The following is a 26,243-nucleotide window of genomic DNA, read 5'->3' as shown; positions in this document are numbered from 1 at the left end:
CGGCCAGCGCCATTTTTTAGCCTGTCCTCATTCGCGGAGCAGGAATTCCCGTCTCACAAAAACATCGAGTGGCGGATTCACACGGTAACTACGGGGTTCGGGAACGACCCGCATTGAGACGTTTCCCCGTCGCTCATTAATTTCATCCCGGTGCAGAATGTTCGGGAGTACAAAGGGGGACGAAACGTCGGATGAAAAACGGGACGAGATCTCCTCCGGTAAGTATGTTTTTCAGGCAATCTCATAAGATTATTCAATTATTGTAAAAAGGGATCCGGCCCCGCCACGTTTGGTGCCGGGGTTTCTTGAGCGCCCGTTGCCCGAACGGAGCGCTGTGAAATTAGGACGTTTTGGTGGCTGTAGTTTTCGAGCTTGAGTTGGGAATGGTCTCAAACAATAAGGATCGGCTCATTGATGATGATTCATTATAATAATAATAATGAATCAACACCTTAATATCTGCAAAAAGAACATGCTCCATAAAACCAGCAGAGAATTTCAGAAAAACTGCCAAGTTGGGGGAGAAGCCTCTCGAATGGACAAGAGATAGCAACGGCAATAACATGCAGAGAACCATCAATACATATGCTTGTTCAATCCTAACATAGGCTTGTTCAATCCTAACATAGGCTTTCAGTATATTTCCATGCAGTAAAACAGATATAGCACACCTGCAACTCAAAATGAGAACTTTAATGACATAGCCTCACGAGTATAGGGTGTTTTTTTTCGAGGTATATAACTTTAAGTTGTCATTACTGTTCAAGATGGCGCCCGATTCAACAGCTGTCAAGTGATTTATTATCTGTTTGGTTTGGCAATTCATCATGAATAGACTCACGTCTGAACAACGCTTGCAAATAGTGCAATTTCATTTCGAAAATAATGGTTCTGTGCGGAATACGTATCGCGCACTACGTCCATTTCATTTTGTTTAGCTGGTTGAATGGCTACGTCAACAAACAAAACTGCCGCATTTGGAGTGAACCTAATCCTCAAGTGTATGTCGAAACACCGTTACATCCAGAAAAACTGACTGTTTGGTGCGCTTTATGGGCTAGTGGAATCATTGATCCGTACTTCTTCAAAAACGATGATGGCCAGAACGTTACAGTCAATGGTGATCGGTATAGAGCCATGATTATTAACTTCTTCATTCCTGAATTGAACAACCATGATGTCCAGGAGCTGTGGTTCCAACAAGACGGCGCAACATGTCACACAGATCGTGCCACAATCGATTTATTGAAAGACACGTTTGGTGACCGCCTAATTTCACGTTTTGGACCTGTGAATTGGCCTCCAAGATCTTGTGATTTAACACCGCTAGACTACTTTCTGTGGGGCTATGTAAAGTCATTGGTCTATGCGGATAAGCCACAAACCCTTGACCATTTGGCAGACAACATTCGCCGTGTTATTGCCGATATACGGCCACAAATGTTGGAAAAAGTAATCGAAAATCCAGATTCGACTACATCCGAGCCAGCCGTGGTGGTCATATGCCAGAAATCATATTCAAAAATGTAATGCCACAAGATTATCTGGCGGTTAAATAAAATTCATGTCAATCGAATAATCCATCGTTGTTTTATCGCAATTTAAAGTTCTATAGCTCTAAAAAAAACACCCGTTATAAACTAATAAACTGGCGTATTATTGAGTCACATTCTAGAATTTGGAAGAGTCTGGTTGGGTCCAGGACCTTTTGCGCCCCCAGGCGCACAGTGAATAAACCGGCACTGCATCACAATGTCTGTATTTTTCGAATTTTGTACCATAGGTCCCAAAAGAGAAAGTTCGAATCCCTCATGACCAATTCGTCTTCAAATTCGATGATGCCCGTAAATACTGTAACTTTCGAAACTATGTGGAATAGATGGAGATGGATTTTCGCATTAAGATGTAATATAACAATTTCTAGAACTATGGAAATTATTATTATTATGGAAAAACTTCCTTTATTCATTTTTAAAAGACGAAATAATAGAGCTATCGGTTCGAAGAAACGAAAAAGGAACAGAATCTCCCCTCCGAAAGTATATATTTTTCAAGCAATCTCATAAGATTATTCAATTATTCTAAAAAGGGATTCGGCCGCCACATTCAGTCTCCTCGTTTTTCCCTACCTGTCTCGCTGGTTCCCATCGAGGGCAGTTTTCCCCGCACTTTCCTTTCGTTATTTAACTTTTATCCTTCTTTCCAGAATCCGAAATAACTTCCGCGATTTCCTTAACACGTCAGGATGGTGACAGATTGTGTTAGGTGGGGAAATCATGAAGGAATTTCACGGGGACTCGGACGATAAAGCCTTGATTTATAAGTTTGGGTTCTTTTCACGACTCCTCTGTCGTCGGATAGCCCGGTGATTTTGATTGAGTGTATCTTTTCGGGAAAAATCCCCGGAAAATTCAATTATTTGACATGAAGGTGTGGATGTTGTTTATCCCGTCATTCTGGTTTATCATTTTCGATGAAAATAAAATTTAAACCCCCTCCGAAATGTTCACAGTGGAGTATAAAATCTCAAAATCGAATAAAAAGGAATTTAGTAACGACATACACGCATTCTTAAGGTAACGAAACTAGGATAACATAATACAAAAATTCATTCCTCGAAAGCTTAACAACATACAGGGTGTCCCAACGAAAATTTAACCCCCTCAGAACTCAGGAACGAAGGATTTTACAACAAACCAGCTGTTCGAGGTGATCCAAAGTCAAGGTTTAGTTATTTTTAAAATACCTAGAGCACTTGTACGCGGAAATTATCGCCAGCTAAGTGAATTTGAAAGAGGTCGAATTATTGGTCTACGGGAGGCGGGGTCGTCATTTCGAAAAATCGCTAACCGTACGAACAGAAATCCAACTACTGTTATGAGATGTTGTCAAGCGTGGTTTCATGATGCCGAAAATCGAAGAACAGTAGGCACTGGACGTCGAAGGGGCACAAATGAAGTTCAAGATCGACGTCTAAGACTTAGGCCATTAGAGACCGATTTGCGACAACTCGATTTTTGGCTGATAAGTGGTTAGGAGAGCAAGGCCATCTTGTAACTGTTCGAACGGTTTACCTCCGGATAAGTTCTTTTGGACTGCAGCATTATCGACCCCATCTTGTGTTACCGCTGACGGTTGAGCATTGCCGACAACGATTACAGTGGTGCAGATAACGTCAACATTGGAATGTGGAAAGGCATCAGGTCATCTTTTCTGATGAACCTCGATTCTCCTTGGGTGCACATGATGGCCGAAGAAGAGTTAGAGGACGTCGGGGAGAAAGACGTGAACCTCAGTTTGATGTTGAGCGTCATGTACACAGGACAGTAGGCGTTATGGTATGGGGTGCTTTTGCACATGAAAGTACGTCACCTTAAGTCTTTATTGGAGGTAACATGACAGCGCTGCGTTACGTTCAAGAAATAGTGGAGCCATATGTTCTTCCCTACCTTAACCGGCTCGAGAATCCAATATTTCAGCAAGATAAGGCCCGATCTCATGATGCCACAGTTAGTTCAAATTATTTCGAAGCGACCCAAGTGATTTTTTTGCCATGGCCGCCCAGATCCCCCGATCTTTCGCCCATAGAGCATGTTTAGGACATCATGGGTAGAAGGCTTGGAAATTTACCCCAGCCCACATGGACTTTGGCTCTGGGACATGAAGTATAGGTAGCTTGGGATAGTATCCCTCAAGAAGAAATAGACCATCTTATTGCATCAATGCCGAGACGTGTTGGGGAGTGTATAGATAATCGTGGTGGACAAATACATTATTTACAAATTTATTGCAAAAAAATTGTAAAACCTTCGTTTTTTTCACCAAATTCAATCATTTACTCCTTGCTATACTATCTATGTTTTACCAACAAAAAAAAAATTAAGCTTAAACAGCTCCTTCTGAGTGTTGCAGTTTCTTTATCACTTAGTATTTTATATTGAATGTTTCTTCGAGAAAAAATTTCATTCAATGAATTCACAACCTATCTAGAATTCACTGTCCATGTCAACATTGTTTCTAATTATTGCAAATTTGCCACGTTTTTCGATCCGTTCTGTGGGGTAATAACATGGGATTAGAATTTTAGGTACCTGTTGTTCATTCTGATTGCCCGTTGAAACTTCATTTGACGTTCATGAATGTTGGGTCGGAAAATAACGGAAATTAACCATGTGACCCGAAGTGGAAAGCTTTCACAAATGTGGTCACTTCATTTTTACACAAAGGCATGTTCATATTCCTAATTATGCTATAAAATGCATTATTTAATATACCATTCCATTCTGCCAGACTTCATTCAGTACTGGAACTTTGTTCGTTGATTCGAATCGATAAGTTCGTAGCAATTTCCGGTAGCTTGTAGAATTTTCCCAGTAAATAGATTGATCTGCAATACATTAGCGCTTTAACTGAGCTCTTTATGAAAAATACGGATATATTAGGTATTTTTTTTAGTTGTTCTGCTTGAAATTGTTATCATTCATCTAAGTGAGACATTCCAATTCGATCGGAACTGAAATATGAGGTTTTTTCAAACTAAAATTGAAAACTCTTATTGCTATAATAAAGCTGATTACAATATTTTAGATTCAAAATCCTACTATAGGGTGTTTTTTTCGAGGTATATAACTTTAAGTTGGCATTACTGTTCAAGATGGCGACCGATTTAACAGCTGTCAAGTTATTTATTCTCAGTTTGGTTTGGCAATTCATCGTGAATAGACTCACGCCTGAACAACGCTTGCAAATAGTGCAATTTTATTTCGAAAATAATGGTTCTGTGCGGAATACGTATCGCGCACTACGTCCATTTTATCGTCGACAAAATCGTCAATCACAACAGTTGAATGGCTACGTCAACAAACAAAACTGCAGCATCTGGATTGAAGCTAATCCTCAAGTGTATGTCGAAACATCGTTACATCCAGAAAAGCTGGTGGAATCATTGGTCCGTACTTCTTCAAAAACGATGATGACCAGAACGTTACAGTCAATGGTGATCGGTATAGAGCCATTATTATTAACTTTTTCATTCCTGAATTGAACAACCGTGATGTTCAGGAGCTGTGGTTCCAACAAGACGGCGCAACATGACACACAGCTCGTGCCACAATCGATTTATTGAAAGACACGTTTGGTGACCGCCTAATTTCACGTTTTGGACCTGTTTATTGGCCTCTAAGATCTTGTGATTTAACATCTCTAGACTACTTTCTGTGGGGCTATGTAAAGTCATTGGTCTATGCGGATAAGCCACAAACCCTTGACCATTTGAAAGACAACATTTGCCGTGTTATTGCCGATATACGGCCACAAATGTTGGAAAATTTCATCGAAAATTGGACGTCCAGATTGGACTACATCCGAGCCAGCCGTGGCAATCATATGCCAGAAATCACATTTAAATGTAATGCCACAAGGTTATCTTGCGGATAAATAAAATTCAGGTCAATGGAATAATCTATCATTGGTTTATTGCAATTTAAAGTTCCATAGCTCTAAAAAAAACACCCTTTACTTATATAATTTCGGAGCTTTGTTTGAATATTATTGTGCCGATATGATTATGTCTTCTATCCCGACACTCTTCTTTCAATGAAATGTGACCTTATTGTCTATTGTGTCCCTCATCAGAGCTGTTCTCGCCATTTTAGTCGTCGTAGTCTACAGTTTGTCCTCCACTTCCAGAGTTCTAATGACTCCAGTATCTAAGATGGCTTCAAGGAGGGGACTTCCTCACTTCTACAAGTTCCTTGTTCAAAGCATTTTTTCTTTGGCTAACGATGGCCAGGCATTCCGTCCCCAGGTTATCTAGAGTTTCTTCCTCTTCTTTCATAGAATCTGCACTGCTCGTTTTCTTCTAGATTCATTCTCATGAGGTGCTTTGTGAGGTAGCAATGCCTGATAAGGAATCAAGTGAGGAGGTGAAGCATTCTTACTGAGATCCGAATACTTCTTAGATCTTGCATGATCAAAGGTTCTGGTGAATTTTTGGAATGATCCAACCCAGGAAGATTCCACCAGAGTGTTTCTCTTCCGGTTGTAGGTACATTTACTTATACCTTATACTACAGAGTTCTGAGTCAATGGAAGGAGATGGTGCTCAGACTAAACAGACCTTGTAATTCTTGCCTGTTTCTTTGAATTTCCTTCGCCACTTCGATACCATCTTAGAACCGACGATGTGTGTGCTCAATGCATTGATTGCAGTCTGACTGTCAGAATGTATCGCTATATCACACTTTTGATAGTTTCTAACTAGGTTCATTTCTACACGTCTTCATTTCTACACGTCTTTTGATTGCAATTACATCTTCCTGAAAGACACTTAGACAGCAGCCTAACAAATTGAGCATTTGGTGCCAGTCTTGACTCCAGCTTCAGTCTTCTTCGTGGTTTAACAACCATCTGTGTACCATTAGAAGTTATTCTTTTCGAGAATTGGGATGTGGACTGCATTGCTAACTCTTATTTTCTACTTAGCATCGTAGCAATGGGAGTTGAATAACAGGATAACGCACTGGACTAACACTCCTGGACTTACTCAGGCCAAGAAATTCGTGACGATTTCATCTACCTACACCAAAAAGCTCTTGAATCTGTCACGAGCCGAGCTTCGGATGATGATGGGACTGCTGTCGGGGCACTGTCGGTACAAATGATGTTTGTATCGACCGTATAGAGAAGTCATCAGATGGGATTCGCAGACTCTGTGGATCAGAAGCAGAAACAGCTGAACACATGGTATGCAAGTGTCCAGAGCTGGCTGGCCTAAGAACCATACATATAGGAAAGCCGGTCCTGGATACCCGAGAGGTAACGGCCAAGGCCCTAAGGAGGTTTTCAGTTTTATTAACGTCATTGACGACCTCCTTAGGTTTCCATGAGATCCATGAGTAGGGTAGAGAACAGAAGATCTAGGTGGTAGCAGTTCCCGAAAGGCTTACTGAGCCCCAACGACCCCAGTTCAAATAATAATAATAATAGCATCGTAGTGAAGGTTTTCTCGATGCTAGTTTTCTTTTTCACCTCGTGACTGGAGCTGATGTTATGTAATTGGTCAGAGAAAACCAGGTTCTTTGGTCCCTATTTCTTCATTTCCAATGCCTTTCCAGGATGATCTTAGAATCTATCCATCCTAAGATGAGAAGGTGTGAGATCTGTAATGATCTGACTAGTTAGGCACGTTCTCATAGCTCCAATGATACAAACACACCGCCAGACCACCCTGTACAATCGTGTTGAACCGAAGCATGATTCGACGAAGATCCAGCCGTCAGATTAAGATTAATTAAGTTAAACTAGTTAAACTCTCACTCCAATCATCCCTGGCATCGACAAGAAAAGGGGTTAACTGTTTTATAAAACTTCATGGCTGCCGTACCCACAAATGAGCTACTTAAGAATATGCCCGCATCCGACAAACCCACAGGATACCCTTCGCGCTGCTTCGAACTCCAGAATGAACCTGCCGCATTTATAACTTCTCAGCTTTGACAGAGTTTTTGCATGCCGGTTGATTTATGTGTTTCGTGTTTCAGACTCATATTGAACCGGCGGACGTTGTATGAGTGGTCTCTCTTTAAAATATGGATCGTTTTTCTCCCGCCGGCTGTAAAAAAGCCAATATATTTCTTCTGCACGGTCTATTGGCTTCCTAATTCCCGAAAAATCAATATTTTGGACGACTGGCGGTATACTTGGTGGAGAATATTAAATTCTCCATCAGACGTTTTATTGCACCACTCAAGACGTTTGCAATGAGGCATATCTATGGCGTGGAAGTGGGAAATTGATGAGTTTTTTCTGGAAGGGGGAATATAGGTGTCGTTAGGACTGATCCATATATGAGAACTGGCGTATTTTGAGGAAGTACTGGGTTGAAAGCATGAGCTTATTCGTCCGTCTATAAAACAGTCCAACAAGAAGTTGTGCTATCATTTTGTGTGAAAATTCGTCGTTTTATAGTGTAGTATAAAACACACTGAAATAAAACAATGAATATACAAGCAGATGTAACTATCATCCAGTTGTTTTTTATGTATATGAGTCGAAAAATAACAAGAAAACTACTTCTGGCTTTGTGAAAACAGCTTATCTTCTCTATGTTGGCATTCATTTAGGAAGTTTATGGTATTCCAGGAGAACTGCAAACGCTTATTACCTTTCTAGAATCTGATTGATCCAAATTTGTCTAAATAAATGGTGTTTTTTTAGAGCTATAGAATTCTAAATTGCAATAAAACAACGATGGATTTTTCGATTGACATGAATTTTATTTATCCGCAAGATAATCTTGTGGCATTGCATTTTGAATATGACTTCTGGAATATGACCGCCACGGCTGGCTCGGATGTAGTCCAATCTGGACGTCCAATTTTCCAACATTTGTGGCCGTATATCGGCAATAATACGGCGAATGTTGTCTTCCAAATGGTCAAGGGTTTGTGGCTTATCCGCATCGACCAATGACTTTACATAACCCCACAGACACCAGTCTAGCGGTGTTAGATCACAAGATCTTGGAAGCCAATTTACAGGTCCAAAACGTGAAATTAGGCGGTCACAAAACGTGACTTTCAATAAATCGATTGTTGCACGAGCTGTGTGACATGTTGCGCCGTCTTGTTGGAACCACAGCTCCTGGACATCATGGTTGTTCAATTCAGGAATGAAAAAGTTAGTAATCAGGGCTCTATACCGATCACCATCGACTGTAACGTTCTGGCCATCATCGTTTTTGAAGAAGTACGGACCAATTCCACCAGCCCATAAAGCGCACCAAACAGTCAGTTTTTCTAGATGTAACGGTGTTTCGACATACAACCGAGGATTAGCTTCACACTCCAAATGCGGCAGTTTTGTTTGTTGACGTATCAATTCAACCAGAAGTGCACTTCATCGCTAAACAAAATGAAATGGACGTAGTGCGCGATACCTATTTCGCACAGAACCATTATTTTCGAAATGAAATTGCACTATTTGCAAGGGTTGTTCAGGCGTGAGTCTATTCATGACGAATTGCCGAACCAAACTGAGAATAAATTACTCGACAGCTGTTAAATCGGTCGCCATCTTGAACAGTAATGCCAACTTAAAGTTATATACCTCGAAAAAAACACCCGTTAGAACATACTTCACATATTGGCACAAAATCGTGGAGAAAAAACTACTCTTAAATATTAATCTTCAAATTGAGTTAAAAGAGATATGATTACTTCAAACATACTTCACATCTTTATGAGATATCTATTTCCTTTTGGGAATACCAAAATAGGAAGCAATTCCAATTCTTATTTTTTTTTGCAAAACCTTCGTATCATAATTTTTCGTCAGAAATTACCAAATCCAGGTTTTAGGTCTTGTCTTAATTACTCAATGTGTTGAGAAACATAACTGAATTAAAGACGATTTCGTAACTAGTGAATCTGAATTTATTTCATTCCAATTTCATCATAAATATTCCAGTTGTAATATAAAATGATATTATATCCAAGAAATTGCAATCGAATTCGTAGAGAACAATAAGAACAGTAAGCAAACCTTTGATATTTGTATTGTAATCACACATTTATTTAGTTCCACAATGAAGAGAGAGAGGGCATTTCAGATGAAACGAAATTGAATTGAGGTAAATCCTAAGGACAGGTTAATTGTGTTTTCGATGCAGACAATAGTTGATATGAAAACAATTATGAGCCCAGCTAACACAACCCTTGACATTTTAACACAAAAGAAAGGTTAATGGTAATGGCAATTTTATATAAGTCATTCTTAAATATACCTAATATCAGATTTCAGTGGCGTATTCTTCAGGTATTTGTTGTATAAACATGTGTACGTTTTTACGTACACGGGTTTCAAGTATTTTCCATTTTATTCATGTCGTTTGTCTTTTGAAATGAAAGCATTCTATTTTAACCTGAAAAATTCTCCCATGAAATCTTGATACTAAATTTTGTTAGGGCGTATTCATCAGTTTATTTTACTTCACAGTGTTGATGAGTTATTTTCATTTTCGCTTTTCATTAATCTTCAATACCTAAAGCTGTTTTGACAGATAGTAGATAGTTTTCTCTAAGTGAATTGAAAATTTTATATTATTCGGAGGAAAAAAGGTTCTTATTAATAACAATCCTATATTAATTCCCTATGTTATTCCAACAGAATTCGTGTTGAATAAATGAATGGTAAACTAGCATGTGCTTTCACCCCTCTGTCAGCACTAGAATACACGAAACAGAGGTCATAAATCGATCAAGTGTAATGTCACTCCATGTTGAACATATGTAGACAACAGTGATGATATGTCTTTCGTTCCTGAATTATAATATGACGTTTGGGAAGGTCAAACTCATCAAGTGCTGCCACCTGGATGTCCGAATGATTAATACGAAGAATACGTGCTAGAAAAAGGATAAAATAATTGATAAATTGATAAAATATCGAATGAATTCGAATCTGGAATTACTACTAGGACTATCACTTTGGAAAAATACTTTTGTTGATAATATTTTATTATTACCTACTGCTCTGAGACCAACTGAAAAAGTCGTGAAACGTGGAAGGCGAACATTACAAAATCATAAATTAAAACAAATCTATGGATCAGTACATCAGTATCCACATGGAAAAACATGTATAAGGTGTCCCAAATTCGGTTCTAGTGAGGGAATCTCAGAATCCTTTTAAGCTAGAAGAAAATGATTGCCCTAACTTCTTTATCACGGAAAATCAACCAAGTATCGATCCATGCTAATCTATGAACTTCACAGGGTCTACGAATTCAACACCGTTAGATATTTCAACATTTTCGAATTGATAAATGTTATTATTCAAATGTGCCTGTGGTGACGAAAAAGCAATTAGACATAAGTTACCTGCATTAGTGTAACAATGGTCGTTCGTGGTACTTGTGCGTACAACTTTCTCATTCATAGGGTTCTCAGAAAGATACAATAGAAAATATCTTTCCCCTACCCTAATTAGTGTGCAGGCACCATGATAACATTGCACAGGCATACACCTCAGAGAATAAGAAAAGGAAGAAGAAATTGAAGTGGGACAATATGATTTTATGTTTGTAACCCAGGTAAAAACTGTGAAAAGCAGAGTTGAGTGGAGTGACGTCCAGTTGATGTAGTAGAGTGTTCAAGGATGTTTCCAAGTGCTGCATCACAATAAAAGTCTCATCTGTCGTCCATCAGTGTTTTAATAATACCCCAAACATATAAAAACAAAACTGTTGCTCTCGTACAGCTGCATCTGAACTAGCTGAGACATAATATAAAATGATAAAAGGATTGAAAAGGACGACGTGGAAACAATGAGATTTCGTAACGAATTTTTCCACAGCGGAACGAGAGGAATTATCCAGCTCTGTGCAGCTTTTCCGAAAGGGCTGAGCACACACACAACAAACGAAGTCGGACATCATATCCGTTTCAGTAACCTAACCGAGATTGGACAACCCGAATCCCATGTGCATTCCGTATTTTGCATATTTAAAAGTTTGCACATTCTCGTTAAATATTCCTCCGACCGAATCTGCATTTTAATCAGGTTTTACACTTCTTCGCGTTGCTATATTGTTCTTCCGCGCCAGATCGAATTGGTTGGTGCAGGAAGACATGGATGGCTTCCTCTCCGATGAATTTTCTCTCTTGATGAAAACCTCCCTAGATTTCCGAGAAGTGTGGGATGGAAGATATCTAGTTTTCTTATTGATCTTGAGCGAGATCTTTGAGTTCTTGGAAGAGTGAAATAATATTGTAGAAGCTGGAACTGGGATGAAAGTGTACTTTTGAAAGAGGAGAACATCTGAGACAATTGTATTTCCTAATGAGACAAAAATTAAGAGTTTTCGAGTGGAAATGATGCAACTAGTTTTAATGGCATCACTGTTAATTATTGTTTCACATTTCTTATATTAGTTGTGTTTCAGTTGGTTATGCCATTTGATAATGGAAAGATACGACATTACTCAGCTAATTGACTCACAATTCATTGTATTATAGACAAATCTGAAAGTGAATTTTCTTCACAAGATCGAGATCAGATGATTCGGTGGCCACTAAGAACTCCAGATTCAACACCGTTAGATTTTTTTCTTTGGTCATTTGGAGTATCGCGTTTTTGTCGGGATTATTAAAACACTGATGGACGACAGACAAGAACTTTGCACTTGGAAACATCCTTGAACACCCTACTCACTTAACTGGTCATCACCTCGTAACTTACTCCACTGAACTCTCTTGTTCGCAGTTTTATACCTTGGTTACAAACATTTAATCATATTTTACCCCGTGAATTTCTGCTTCCTTTTCTCATTCGCTAAGTTGTATGCCTGCACAATGGTATCATGATACCTACACATTAATTAGGGTAGGAGAAAGATATTCTCTATTGTATCTTCCTAAGAACCTTATGAATGTATGCACAAGTATAGCATATCCAAAGTCACTTGGAGGAAGATGAATATTTCAATCATACAAACAAGGTTTGTCCAAGTTTCCAGACATTCCTTTGGGCCCAGTGAATTTATTGCCTAACAATACTCTTAGATAAACCCCGGTATTTTGCAGATCGCGGTATCCACTTCAAAGGGACATCTATAGCCAAGAGTTTTTATGGAATAGTTCAAGTGACTTTGAATAAACTATACCACGAAAGACCATTGTTAGACTAATACAGGTACATTTATATGAAGTATTGTGACGAAAACTTTGCCTAAACACAGACATTATTCATAATCTTAATCATTTAAGCATTTAGACATGATGTCTAATTGCTTTTTGTCGCCACATATGTGAGCCTATGTTCTTAACCTTACTGGGGGTTCTCATCATAACTTCAGCAAAATCTTGATTAAAAACTCAACTTTATGCATCACATTTATCAGTCACCTTCAGGAGTGACTTCAACGCTCACCTAACTGTTCAATACCTTCTCTGTAGAAAGATTCGTCTTTGCTTTCCATTGAAATAGGCTTCTACCTTCTTCATTAGAGACAATTTTTTCCTATAGCATTTTTCTAGGTTTTCGAAAAGCCTGTAATCACAGGAGGCAAGATCGAAAGAATAATCTGGGTGTTCAAGCAGTAGGAAGCGCAATTCGTTCGATATGATCATGTTTGATCTGTGACAAAGAGCATTGTAATGGTGAAAGAGATTTTTCTTACATTTGAGGGCAATTTTTCATTGAAATTCCTGTTTATGGGTTTACTTTTGTTAAGATAATCAATGAACAATATACAATGCACGTCCCAAAATAGGGTTGCTAACAATGCCAGCTGATGTTTGAGGCTTTCTCCTATTCTGCTGATGCTCTCATTGACTCAGAAGAGTAGTGATGAATTCATGTTTCATCCTGTTTATTCCGCTTAAACATCGTTTAAAACCGAAGATCATCATAACATAATCTACTGAACACAAATAACACAAGAAGTGCCAAAAATGATACACAGTATTGCCATTAGCAACATTTCAAATTGTATCCTTCCTATTGGAAAACTTCAAAACACGCCACTGTATTCCATTAAGGTTTCCTCACGTACAGGATGGTAGATAATACCATCTTAAAGAGATTCCTCATGATAATTTCGATTAAAAAGCAATCATCGAAGCATAAGAGTTCAATTCACCTCCGTTTTCCTCACTTACGACAAAATTCTTTTTCAGCACTACCAGAAGAAGGTCCCAAGATCACAGGAGGAAGACCTCGATATCAAGTTGGCGATACTGTGCGTGTGAACTGCACCGCAGGCAGATCCAAGCCAGCTGCTGTACTCAATTGGTTCATCAATGGCGAGCCTGCCAACGCATCTTTCTTGAGAGGTCCTGACATAATCGTCACAGGCAGAGAAGGCTTAGAGACGTCAATTCTCGGTCTAGAGTTCACAGTACGACACAAGCATTTCAAGAAAGGCGACATGAAGCTCAAATGCCTTGCAACCATAGCAACGATCTATCTGAAGAGCAACGAGGAGAGCGTAGAAGGCGAGAGGCCTCAGAGGGCTTCTGTTTTGGAGAGTCGAGGTACTGCAGCTCCTATCAATTCGAGAGCTGATAGAGTTCAAGGTAACGGGTGCATATATATTGTATGATTTGCTCACGCTCAAATGAGATGTTCTAGAGAAGTCTACCAAAGCAGAGATAAAGACATGCTATCATTCGCTGATTTCACGTCCTTGATTCATGTTGACTTTCAAATTATAGGGTACAAACATTGAAATCAGGTGACTAATTTGGACTATGCCTATGTTTTGTCTTCACCAAAGCTACAGAGAAAATAATCCAAATAGGTATGAGTTGAAGCAACAAACATTTATGTTTAAAATATTTGCTTACCAAGTCGAAGGAAGATGATTTATTGAGGTCTAGGGAATATTGGAAAATCAACAGTAAAACTTCATTAAATGAATCAAATCTAAGAAAGAACGACATACATGAAAGGTTCATTATAAAATTGGAATCACTGTCAGAACAAATTGCTGAGATCCAAATTGGTCTTCTGATATCAATGGTCAAAACCCTGTAATTTTGTAAGTGTATCTCATTATTTCTTAGATTGTATTCATTTAACGAAGTGTTACTCTTAATTCCCTATATTCCCTTTGCCCAAACAAGTTATTTTTTCGACTTAAGGAAGTTGGTATATATCTATAATATTTTGAACTAAATATATAGACGAAACGTTGGCTTAGTCCAAATTGGTCGTCTGATTACAAGGGTCCTAACCCTGCAATTTGAACTTCAACCCATAATATAATTTTATTATAAACATCACAGTTGTAATTATCAAAATCAAGCCGGAATAACGTTATAAACATAACTGCGTCATAAAATTTCTTACTCTCCACTGAGAGTAACTGTCTAATACAGTGATTATAAAGAGAACATTCAGTATTAACGCATTTAATAGTGTGAAAATGGAGTGGACACTTTCTGGAATGAAATTCTAACGACGTTTTGGGTAAACACAAAAAAAACTCGATATGGCCGCCATTTGCTTTAATATTCGAGCTTCCACAGCACTGCCTCGAAAATTGTTCTTTCGCCACCGTTTCAAATAAAACTTCAACATTATATCCGAAGTTATACGTATTCTGCGAGAACAGAGTGAGTCGGGCTGAATTCAACAGCGCATGAAGACAGTGTAGTCAAAATATCAGTGATGTCAGTAATATTATGCAATATAAATTTTTTTTCTGGGGAGTGAAATGTGTTCCATCGCTGCTGTAATAAGCTTTCCAGTCCATGCTTCTGCTTTCAACATAACTCCATTGTTTATGTTCAATTTCGTTGCGAAATCGATAGGTGATACCGTATTTTCTTCTTCGGCGTGGGTATGAACACTATATCTCATTCATACTCGATGGAAATATAGGAATTTGAGTTAATTTCGCATACGATCTGAGAAAAATATGATTGAATTTTATTATTCGAGGTGATATTTTTCCAACTTTTTGTATGATCACCTCGTTTCTGCTATTTGATTTGTCTATAGAAAAATAACACCTCATTTCATAAGTCTCAAGCCTCAATACATTTTTTCTTAAAAATTCTACTATTCCTCAACATAATCACCTTCAAGAGTGGTACATATATTCCAACGCTTCTCTAACTTTTCAATTCAAGGTTTGTCTTTGCTTTCAAAATAGGCTTCAACCTCGGCATTCACTTCTTCATTAGATCGAAATTTATTTCCCTGGAGAATTATTTTGAGGTCTGCAAAAAGCCATTAATCACTAGGAACCAGATCTGGAGAATAAGCTGATAGATAGAGGGAGTTACGCAATCTTTTCGACTCAAGAAGAAGAAGAAGATTTCGACTCAATCCCCTCCTACACCTCAACCATTCCAAAATCCTTGTAACGGGTGTTTTTTTTCGAGGTATATAACTTTAAGTTGGCATTACTGTTCAAGATGGCGACCGATTTAACAGCTGTCAAGTGGTTTATTCTCATTTTGGTTTGGCAATTCATCATGAATAGACTCACGCCTGAACAACGCTTGCAAAAAGTGCAATTTTATTTCGAAAATGATGGTTCTGTGCGGAATACGTATCGCGCACTACGTCCATTTTATTTTGTTTAGCGATGAAGCGCACTTCTGGTTGAATGGCTACGCCAACAAAGAAAACTGCCGCATTTGGAGTGAAGCTAATCCTCAAGTTTATGTCGAAACACCGTTACATCCAGAAAAACTGACTGTTTGGTGCGCTTTATGGGCTGGTGGAATCATTGGTCCGTAATTCTTCAAAAACGATGATGACCAGAACGTTACAGTCAATGATGATCGGTATTGAGTCATGATTACTAACTTTTTCATTCCTGAATTGAACAACCATGATGTCCAGGAGCTGTGGTTCCAACAAGACGGCGCAACAAGTCACACAGCTCGTGCTACAATCGATTTATTGAAAGACACGTTTGGTGACAGCCTAATTTCACGTTTTGGACCCGTGAATTGGCCTCCAAGATCTTGTGATTTAACACCGCTAGACTACTTTCTGTGGGGCTATGTAAAGTCATTGGTCTATGCGGATAAGCCACAAACCCTTGACCATTTGGGAGACAACATTCGCCGTGTTATTGCCGATATACGGCCACAAATGTTGGAAAAAGTAATCGAAAATTGGACGTCCAGATTGGACTACATCAGAGCCAGCCGTGGCGGTCATATGCCAGAAATCATATTTAAAATGTAATGCCACAAGATTATCTTGCGAATAAATAAAATTCATGTCAATCGAATAATCCATTGTTGTTTTATTGCAATTTATTTCATTTCAATGCCAACGTCTTTATTTCTTTTTTTCAAAAACCTTTCTCCTTCATTGCTCAATCCCAAACAAACTTTCATCCTAAATTCTGACACAGGACCCTTTTAAGTCAAGCCACGCCACTGACAGCACAGAAAACTTTCCTCCGACATCATCCGAGCCATCAAATCTTCTCTTGGAAAACTTTGTCTTTCGCGTATTGGTATTACCCTTCGTTTTAGCGCAGTCTTATATCTTTGGTAAAAAGAGCTCCTTGAAAAACGTCTCCATTCTCCGGAATCGAACTTTCCTCCTTTCTGTTAGAACGAGAACGTCAATGGCGAGGCAGGCAGGTGTTGATTGCAGCAGGGACACTCACCCTATTCTCGTTACTTTATCCGATCAAATCTCCTTCGGAGCAGCCAAATAGTTCGAGACATCGTCGAGGCATTCTGAGATGCGATACGCTCGGAAGAATAACGATCGAGCAGAAAAAGGATGTATTATCCTGCGTTGATAACATTTTCACCGAGAGGGCAGGATACGTATGTGAAGGGTGTTTTTTTTAGAGCTATAGAACTTCAAATTGCAATAAAACAACGATGGATTATTCCATTGACATGAATTTTATTTATCCGCAAGATAATCTTTTGGCATTACATTTTAAATATGATTTCTGGCATATGTCCGCCACGGCTGGCTCGGATGTAGTCCAATCTGGACGTCCAATTTTCGATGACTTTTTCCAACATTTGTGGCCGTATATCGGCAATAACACGGCGAATGTTGTCTTCCAAATGGTCAAGGGTTTGTGGCTTATCCGCATAGACCAATGAATTTACATAGCCCCACAGAAAGTAGTCTAGCGGTGTTAAATCACAAGATCTTGGAGGCCAATTCACAGGTCCAAAACGTGAAATTAGGTGGTCACCAAACGTGTCTTTCAATAAATCGATTGTAGCACGAGCTGTGTGACATGTTGCGCCGTGTTGTTGGAACCACAGCTCCTGGACATCATGGTTGTTCAATTCAGGAATGAAAAAGTTAATAATCATGGCTCAATACCGATCACCATTGACTGTAACGTTCTGGCCATCATCGTTTTTGAAGAAGTACGGACCAATGATTCCACCAGCCCATAAAGCGCACCAAACAGTCAGTTTTTCTGGATGTAACGGTGTTTCGACATACACTTGAGGATTAGCTTCACTCCAAATGCGCCAGTTTTGTTTGTTGACGTAGCCATTCAACCAGAAGTGCGCTTCATCGCTAAACGAAATAAAATGGACGTAGTGCGCGATACGTATTCCGCACGGAACCATTATTTTCTAAATGAAATTGCACTATCTGCAAGCGTTGTTCAGGCGTGAGTCTATTCATGATGAATTGCCAAACCAAACTGAGAATAAATCACTTGACAGCTGTCAAATCGGTCTCCATCTTGAACAGTAATGCCAACTTAAAGTTATATACCTCGAAAAAAAACACCCGTTACAAGGTTTCATAACCTTCATGGTTCCGGCCATTCTTCCACAAATTAGCCTGCAATACGAACACGGCTTATTCTGTATTCCAGTACAATTGAGTTGAATAAAACAGCTCTGTGAAGGATTTCACCCTCTGCTCATAAATAGAATGATTAAAATAGAATTTTACCGAATTACCATACTGCGGAAAAACCAAAAAAGAGAGGGATCTTGATATGTGCGCAACGGATATGTTTATATTCCCATCCGGAGGCTTTCCGTGCAGCGGAGCTTTCCCGGTGTTCGGGAAATTGATGTTCATATTTTTGACGAGGATAAAGGTTGGGGCCCTTGGATCGTACACGGATACCCTTTCGAATAGATAATCGGAGAATGAATGCAGAACGGCTGCAGTTTTTATATGTTGCTTTTAAATCTTTTCACCAATCGAGTAAATATTTTACAGTGATGAATTTAGAAGAGCACATACGTGAAGATAGAAGCTTTAGCTCTCTTACTCAGATTGGTATCTATTCATGTAATTTTTGGAGAAATTTCACATGTAGACAACTGGTTGAATGTACCCAAGTGTTCTGAATAAAACTCCGAAATCAAAACAGCCAGAATCCATGAGAACCTAGAATGACGTGATAATTTTCATCATATCTTTGGATCCATTTTCCTATGAAGAAAATTAAAGAATATCACCAGTTTTCCATTAGGAATTGTACAATTTGAAATGTTCATAATGACAATGGTTCTCTCGATATTAACAAATGATTACTTATCTTAATGCTTGCAAGTCACCATTGTCATTCTTATATTCTAAGAACACTCAATCGACTACAGAAAACGCAATTGGTTCTGCTGTGTAATCATCATTTTTGTATCTATTTGTCTAGTTTGAATCTCAATTACTTAGATGAAAAATACAGAAAGAAGAAGATGTACGATTTCCAAGTGTGTAATATCATACGATATTAATTATCTATCTGGTTAATGTATCAACAAAAATGCCATCAACATAACCATTGTCAAACAGAAGATTTCCACGCTGTTTCATAGGAATCATAATCGAAAGTAAACCAAGGAGAATGTATGTCATCAGTGGAGATTAGCGATATACCGGTTTCACCCTTATTAGGGATCATCAGTACCGCATAACTCAACCCAAGATGACGAACAAACGAAGTAGCAGACATCTTATTGAGTTGAGTTATGCGGTACTGCTGATCCCTAATAAGGGTGAAACCGGTATATCGCTACTCTCCCTTGATGACATACATTCTCCTTGGTTAACTTTCGATTATGATTCCTATGAAATAGCGTGGAAATCTTCGGTTTGACAATGGTTATGTTGATGGCATCTTTTTCTTTTTGTATTTTTCATCATTCATTACCAAGTGCAGATGTAAGCCAATTATATATCATTTATCAGTTACTTAGGTTTGCTCTGATGATGATATGAAATATTAGGTTGGAGAAAAAGTAATTTCGTATTTTTAGCTTTATAAAAAGTGTTAAAATCATCCAATTCAGATCGAATATGTCTTTCTAGTCGATAACTTGTTTGCCAAAAAGAATTCAACTTCATAATGCCCCTCCCGTAGAAGTACTTGTCCTTATTGGCAAAAAACTTGGATAACCAATTTTTCTAGGCCTCTTCTGAGGCCGAATTTGTTTCCCCAAGTGCGTTGGCCAGAAGCAGGAACAAGTGGTGCTCTGTTGCCAAGTCCATATAGGATGGATTTTAAAAGAACTTCCCATCCGAGCTCTTGGAGCTACTGTCGCGTCATAGAAGATGTGTTCAGCCTAGCGTTGTCATGATGAAACAGGATCCTCTACTGTTTACCAATGCTATTCGAGTTGTTTATAGTAGAGGGCAAAATTGAGCGTTTGACCATAAAGGAGCAGCTCCTAGTGGAGTAATTCCTGCCAATCCCATCAAACACAGCAACACCTTCCTGGTCATCAATCCTGGCTTAACCATGATCTGGGTCGCTCTGTTGGCTTTCGACCACGATCTCTGTCACTTGAGATTGTCGTGAGTGACCCATTTTTCATCTTCAGTCAACATCCGTTTCAGAAATGAGTCGATTTTATTGAATTCAGTAGCAATTCTCAGATGGAAATTCAGTTCATGAGAGTTTTTTTGCATCAGAACGTGTCACAACCTTACACCAAGCTTTCTTTTAATACAGCCTTCTAGAACTGGTTCAAAATGGTTTTATGTTGGATTTTGAGTTCCTGGAAGGTGCTACGAATGCTAACGTAACGGTCTGGCTCGATATTTACCATAATTTCATCAGCATTTTCGACAACAGGCTTGTCAGAGGTTGATCCACTACACCAGAGTAGAATCGCTCGAACCACTCTTGTGCAACACCAACCAAAAGCGTTTTCTTTTCAGATAATGCTTCTTTTCAACCAAATATATCGAAACGTTGGCTATGGTTGAAGAGACTTTCCCTTCCTCTGACCATCCCCTGTCAATTAATTCCTATGTGAATGAATTCTGGTCAAAAAATCAATGTCCTTCTGATGAACAAAGCTTGATAACACCTAGATTAGGGACTTGACGACATCCATTCGTCTTCCACATTTCACCTCGTAGAGACGTTGAACATCTTGGAACTTTTCCATGGCATCGCCACTTCCTTCGTGACGATTTTAAACACTCCAAATCTGACAACTGACACTACCTCCATAACTGTCAAATTACTGCGCTTCTGTCGCAAAAACCCCGTTGAAAGATTGAAACAGCCCTCTGTGCAACACTATCGAAACTTTGGCTATGGCTGGCTGAAGAGACTTTTCTTACCTCTAACCATTCCCTGTCAATGAATTTCCATGTGAAAGAATTCTGGCCAAATAATAGATTTCTTTCTGATGAACAAACTTTGATAACACCTAGATTAGGGACTTGACGACATCCATTCGTCTTCCACATTTCACCTCGTAGAGACGTTGAACATCTTGGAACTTTTCCATGGCATCGCCACTTCCTCCGTGACGATTTAAACACTCCAAATCTGACAACTGACACTACCTCCATAACTGTCAAAGTACTGCGCTTCTGTCGCAAAAACCCCGTTGAAAGATTGAAACAGCCCCTGGGTAATAGCCATGAATATGCATACCCCAGGTAGCAGGTAACGAACGGGAGTTGGCGCGTTAATCTGCGGACGTCTTGCTCGAATCTTGGAGAGTTGGCATCGAGCAGCAAGCCCTTCCAGTTTTCCAGATCCCGAACACGTCGTAAATTAGGGTCGCGAAGTGACGCCGCCGGATACTGGTCCCCGCCACCTAGCGGAGAGAGCGCGTATTGCATGGAAATTATTTATGAATTTCGTTGGCCGACAGCCAGCACAATGTGCACGCTGTCTCGGCCAATCGGATCTGCGATTGTGTGGGACGGGATCTTGGCCTTATCGGGCGGTTAAAGGTCACCACACACCGCAGCAGGATCTCGAAAACGATCTAGATTCATTCAAAAGAGGGAGTTTTTCGTGATTGGAGCCTGTTTTAGATGTTATGGGTTTGATAAGCAAGGTGGTTGCGGTGTTTTGAACCGTGATCGATCGATCGAAGTGTTGGGTTTTTTTTGGGGCGGTCGTTCCCCGAACTGAACTGGTGTATTAATTGGTCGTAGGGATTCACGGCTTGGCTTAATATTCAAACGACTTGGCTCAAGCTTGAGCTTGAGCCAAGTCACCCTTTACTTGAGTAAAGGGTGTTTTTTTTAGAGCTATAGAACTTTAAATTGCAATAAAACAACGATGGATAATCTTGTGGCATTACATTTTGAATTATTATGATTTCTGGCATATGACCGCCACGGCTGGCTCGAATGTAGTCCAATCTGGACGTCCAATTTTCGATGACTTTTCCCAACATTTGTGGCCGTATATCGGCAATGACACGGCGAATGTTGTCTTCCAAATGGTCAAGGGTTTGTGGCTTATCCGCATAGCCCCACAGAAAGTAGTCTAGCTGTGTTAAATCACAAGATCTTGGAGGTCAATTCACAGGTCCAAAACGTGAAAGTAGGCGGTCACCAAACGTGTCTTTCAATAAATCGATTGTGGCACGAGCTGTGTGACATGTTGCGCCGTCTTGTTGGAACCACAGCTCCTGGACATCATGGTTGTTCAATTCAGGAATGAAAAAATTAGTAATCATGGCTCTATACCGATCACCATTGACTGTAACGTTCTGGCCATCATCGTTTTTGAAGAAGTACGGACCAATGATTCCACCAGCCCATAAAGAGCACCAAACAGTCAGTTTTTCTGGATGTAACGGTGTTTCGACATACACTTGAGGATTAGCTTCACTTCAAATGCGGCAGTTTTGTTTGTTGACGTAGCCATTCCACCAGAAGTGCGCTTCATCGATAATGGACGTAGTGCGCGATATGTATTCCGCACTGAACCATTATTTTCGAATTGAAATTGCACTATTTGCAAGCGTTGTTCAGGCTTGAGTCTATTCATGATGACCAAACCAAACTGAAAATAAATCACTTGAGAGCTGTCAAATCGGTCGCCATCTTGAACAGTAATGCCAACTTGAAGTTATATACCTCGAAAAAAACACCCTTCACTTGAGCTTGACTTGAAATCAACTCAAGTCAAGTAGTAGTTTCCAATGATAAGTCAGAGGAAGACAAGTAGCTGCTTGGTTAAATGAAAATTTCATAAATAAACGGATATATCTAGAAGGATTAAGCCATGTCCACCTCGCTCACTGGATTTCAATCCATTAGATTGTGTACTATGATGAAGTCACAACTCATCAACATTAATTACGGAATCTGTAGTTCGTCGATGTGAGGCTTGCGAAGGTAGACAATTTTTGTTGTTGAGAAAGGTTTGAAGAGAAATAATTCTGACTTCAACAAGAAAATCTAAACGAAAACGAATCAGACCTATATTCATAGGTAATGAATGTTCAGAATTAGTGCAGCTACCATTTGTCGAAGTTTGTCATAGAACTTGTTTTACAGGGTGTACTATAAGCTGAATACACTGAATACTGAAACAATTTATTCTGTTAAAACACTTCTTCATTTTATTTCCAGACTGTAACTTATTGATTCTCATATTGGGTGAACATGTACGATTCACATGAAAATTAGAAACCGCAAAACATCCGCATGCGCTCTACAAAATATATTTCTACCGTTATATTAATTGCAGGAACATTCCCTGAAAATACTGACTTTAATATCACCACCATGTGAAGGCATCCAAGCCGACAAACCTTAATTGGTCCACCCGCTTAGAACAAGCTAAACGTGTTGTTTTTTTTTTTTTCAGGGGCTGGTTGCAGTGGACTCTCATTCCCCAGATATTTAATCGTCCTTTTATGTTGCACGGTCCTGCAGCAATCTAGGAGATACCAAACAGTTTGAAGGAAGCCAAAGACACTTGAATCTATAGTGAGTGATATTGGATAATCGTTGCTTTGTACATTCCTTCCATAAATTTCGTTTTTTTTTAAGCTAATGGGCAGGAGCATGTAAGCGTGAAAACTTCCCTTATTGCCCCTTAACGTGGTCAATTGCAACCGGACTTTTTTAAATAATTGTGCTCTCAAAACACACAAAAAATTATCAAAAACGAGTTGAACTAACTTTCACATTAGCAAAACTAGAAAGAATGAAAGTTATATGATATCGATATAGTTTGAATCGATTAACGGAAGTTTTCACAGCGCCCTTTGATACTCAAAAAAATTATCATTTTCGATCGATGTGACATAAACTCCCACATCCCTGAGAACTGTAAATAAATTTCATTATAAGGATTTGAATTGAACTAAACCAAAACTATTTCTCTAGTCTATGCATCTTTTAAAATTTTTGTAATATGAGAGGCATTATTATGTCAATTAGTGAAAGGTGGTGAAGCATATCTAAGAATCTTATATCATCTCTTAGTCCATATCATATGAATTCAGAATCATCTACAGGAACTAAATCCGATATTTATAGAAATGTATTGATTATCAACATCAGTGCTCCCAAAAGTTCGGTGAAAAACCTTTTTTAGAGGGAATGTTCCATTGAACTATATGAAGTTGTAAAAATGCTTTATTTTATGGACATGGAAAAATTAATAGGACCTTGTCATTTTAACGAGATGTACATATAAATTCGATATGACTAGGTCATAAATTATTTTAATCCACAGACGTTTTATAACCCTAACCTTGTCCATGTCAGGCTCATGAAATATTGTTTTTTAGGATTAACTTCTTCATTATTTCCAGCAAAATAAATATGATTTGATGGATAAAACTTTCACAGCACTATATTTCCATATTATTCCAACTATTTAGTATACCAAATTCAATACATACAATGGATTTAAGTTCAAGGAATATGATCTTCACTAAATATTCCGTCTGTCAAATAAAATTTGTTGTAGATATTGCAATTTCGCTATTTTATTTCATTAGTTCAGAACATGTAAATTCATATGAATTCCTGTGATCGATAAAAAATATTATGTTAGGCGGTAACGCCAAAAATTGTTAAATAAAGTAAATTAATATTTGATTATACAACCTAGCATTGTACGTCAACCCTTAAAACGTAAGAAAATTTATCTTGAATAATATAGAAATATTACATTGTTTTTCATGTGAAACCACTTGTATCAATTAACAATGAATGTATATAATAATAAGAAGATATATTTGATGTACTACTATACAATTACTAACTTAATTGTGTTGTTTGATTCAAACTCAAACTCTTGAACTGTCAACAATGCAAAATACTGTCAATGATTCAAGAGAAATTTATGGTGAAATCTCGAAATACACTGTACTTTATTTTGAGGAATAAAAGTTGAAATACTTCGCTATTTGAGTTTCATTGAATTAGCCTTATATTTGACATATCCTCGTTTTGCTTAAATTGATTTCAAGTTAAGCTCAAGTCAAGTAGTAGTTTTTCAATCTCAAGTCAAGAGAAATGTTGATTTATCAAGTACTTGAATCATATCAAGCTACTTGATTCTTAGCAGTTTTATTGTGTGGTGTCATATCAATAAGAACATAATAAAATTAGAAGGAACCTCGCAAAAAACATTTTCATTCATTAAACTTTTTTGAAATGAAAACATAAATCAAGTCACTATAAATTATAACAAAATAAAAAATAATAAGAAAAATAAACTTTCTTGAAATTGAGAAACCTCCAAGCTTGGTTTGGTTTCATAATTTTTCATCCAGGATCTAATATACATGAGTCATTTTATGAATTTGTCGCCTTACAGCTCTGGAAAATTGTCTTTCAACAGGAGCTGAAGATGCTGGCGTTGTTAAAAAAATACTTGGCCGTTTTAGCCAAGTTCGAAAAGATATTTCTGGAACCATCAAAATCTACCAATAGATTTCATAGAAATGTGCGAAAACTACTAATAAAGTTACACTGGCGAATGCTTCAGTCTCTCGGCGCTCGAGGAATCTCCTTATTTAGTCTAAACGCTCACCAGAATGCAGAAACATATGCCGTGCGACTCGTGCATATCAAGCTCAAGTAATATCAAGTAGCTTGATATCAAGTTAAGCAATAAATATGTAAAATCAAGTCAAGTCAAGCTCAAGTATGTAATTTTTCACGAGCTTGTAGTTGGTTAAAATGTCAAGCTACTGCGCTTGATGAATCCATAGTTATCATTGGACAAACAGGCAAATCGTTCAAGAAGAGTATACCTGAACTTCTGATAGTGTACTTTCAATATATGCAAATCATTTGAAAGAATGGGGCTTATTTGAAATTCTTTAAATAAAAATAAGTTGATCTATAACCTCTGGTTTGTATTAGTCAAAATGTAAAATTAACCTGAGAAAGCCACAATGTTGGCGAAGCAAATATACACTGTGTCCGTAAAGTATGGAACAAATTCATTTTTAGCTAAACAGACCATTTTAAGAAATAATCCTGAAACACGTCGATTTTTTATTTTAATTTACCGTATTTTGAAATATCATAATAAT

The 26,243-nt window shown here is 38.4% G+C and overlaps 1 protein-coding gene across 1 annotated transcript in view; it reads left to right on the top strand.

Annotated features, from left to right (window-relative positions):
• LOC123684186 overlaps positions 1-25,103 on the top strand; it is a 269,382-nt gene extending 244,279 nt beyond the window's left edge. Inside the window, exons 4-5 of the mRNA XM_045623353.1 lie at positions 13,680-14,078; positions 23,552-25,103. Coding sequence (XP_045479309.1) covers positions 13,680-14,078; positions 23,552-23,646 — 494 coding nt within the window. The 3' untranslated portion in view covers positions 23,647-25,103. The remainder of the gene's footprint in view (positions 1-13,679; positions 14,079-23,551) is intronic.
• Positions 25,104-26,243: the final 1,140 nt, after the last annotated feature.

This window comes from Harmonia axyridis, chromosome 7 (genome assembly GCF_914767665.1).
Source record: "Harmonia axyridis chromosome 7, icHarAxyr1.1, whole genome shotgun sequence".
Classification (NCBI taxonomy): Eukaryota; Metazoa; Arthropoda; class Insecta; order Coleoptera; family Coccinellidae; genus Harmonia; species Harmonia axyridis.
Note: the sequence above shows the minus strand (reverse complement) of the source record. Positions and strands in the feature narration are given on the sequence as shown.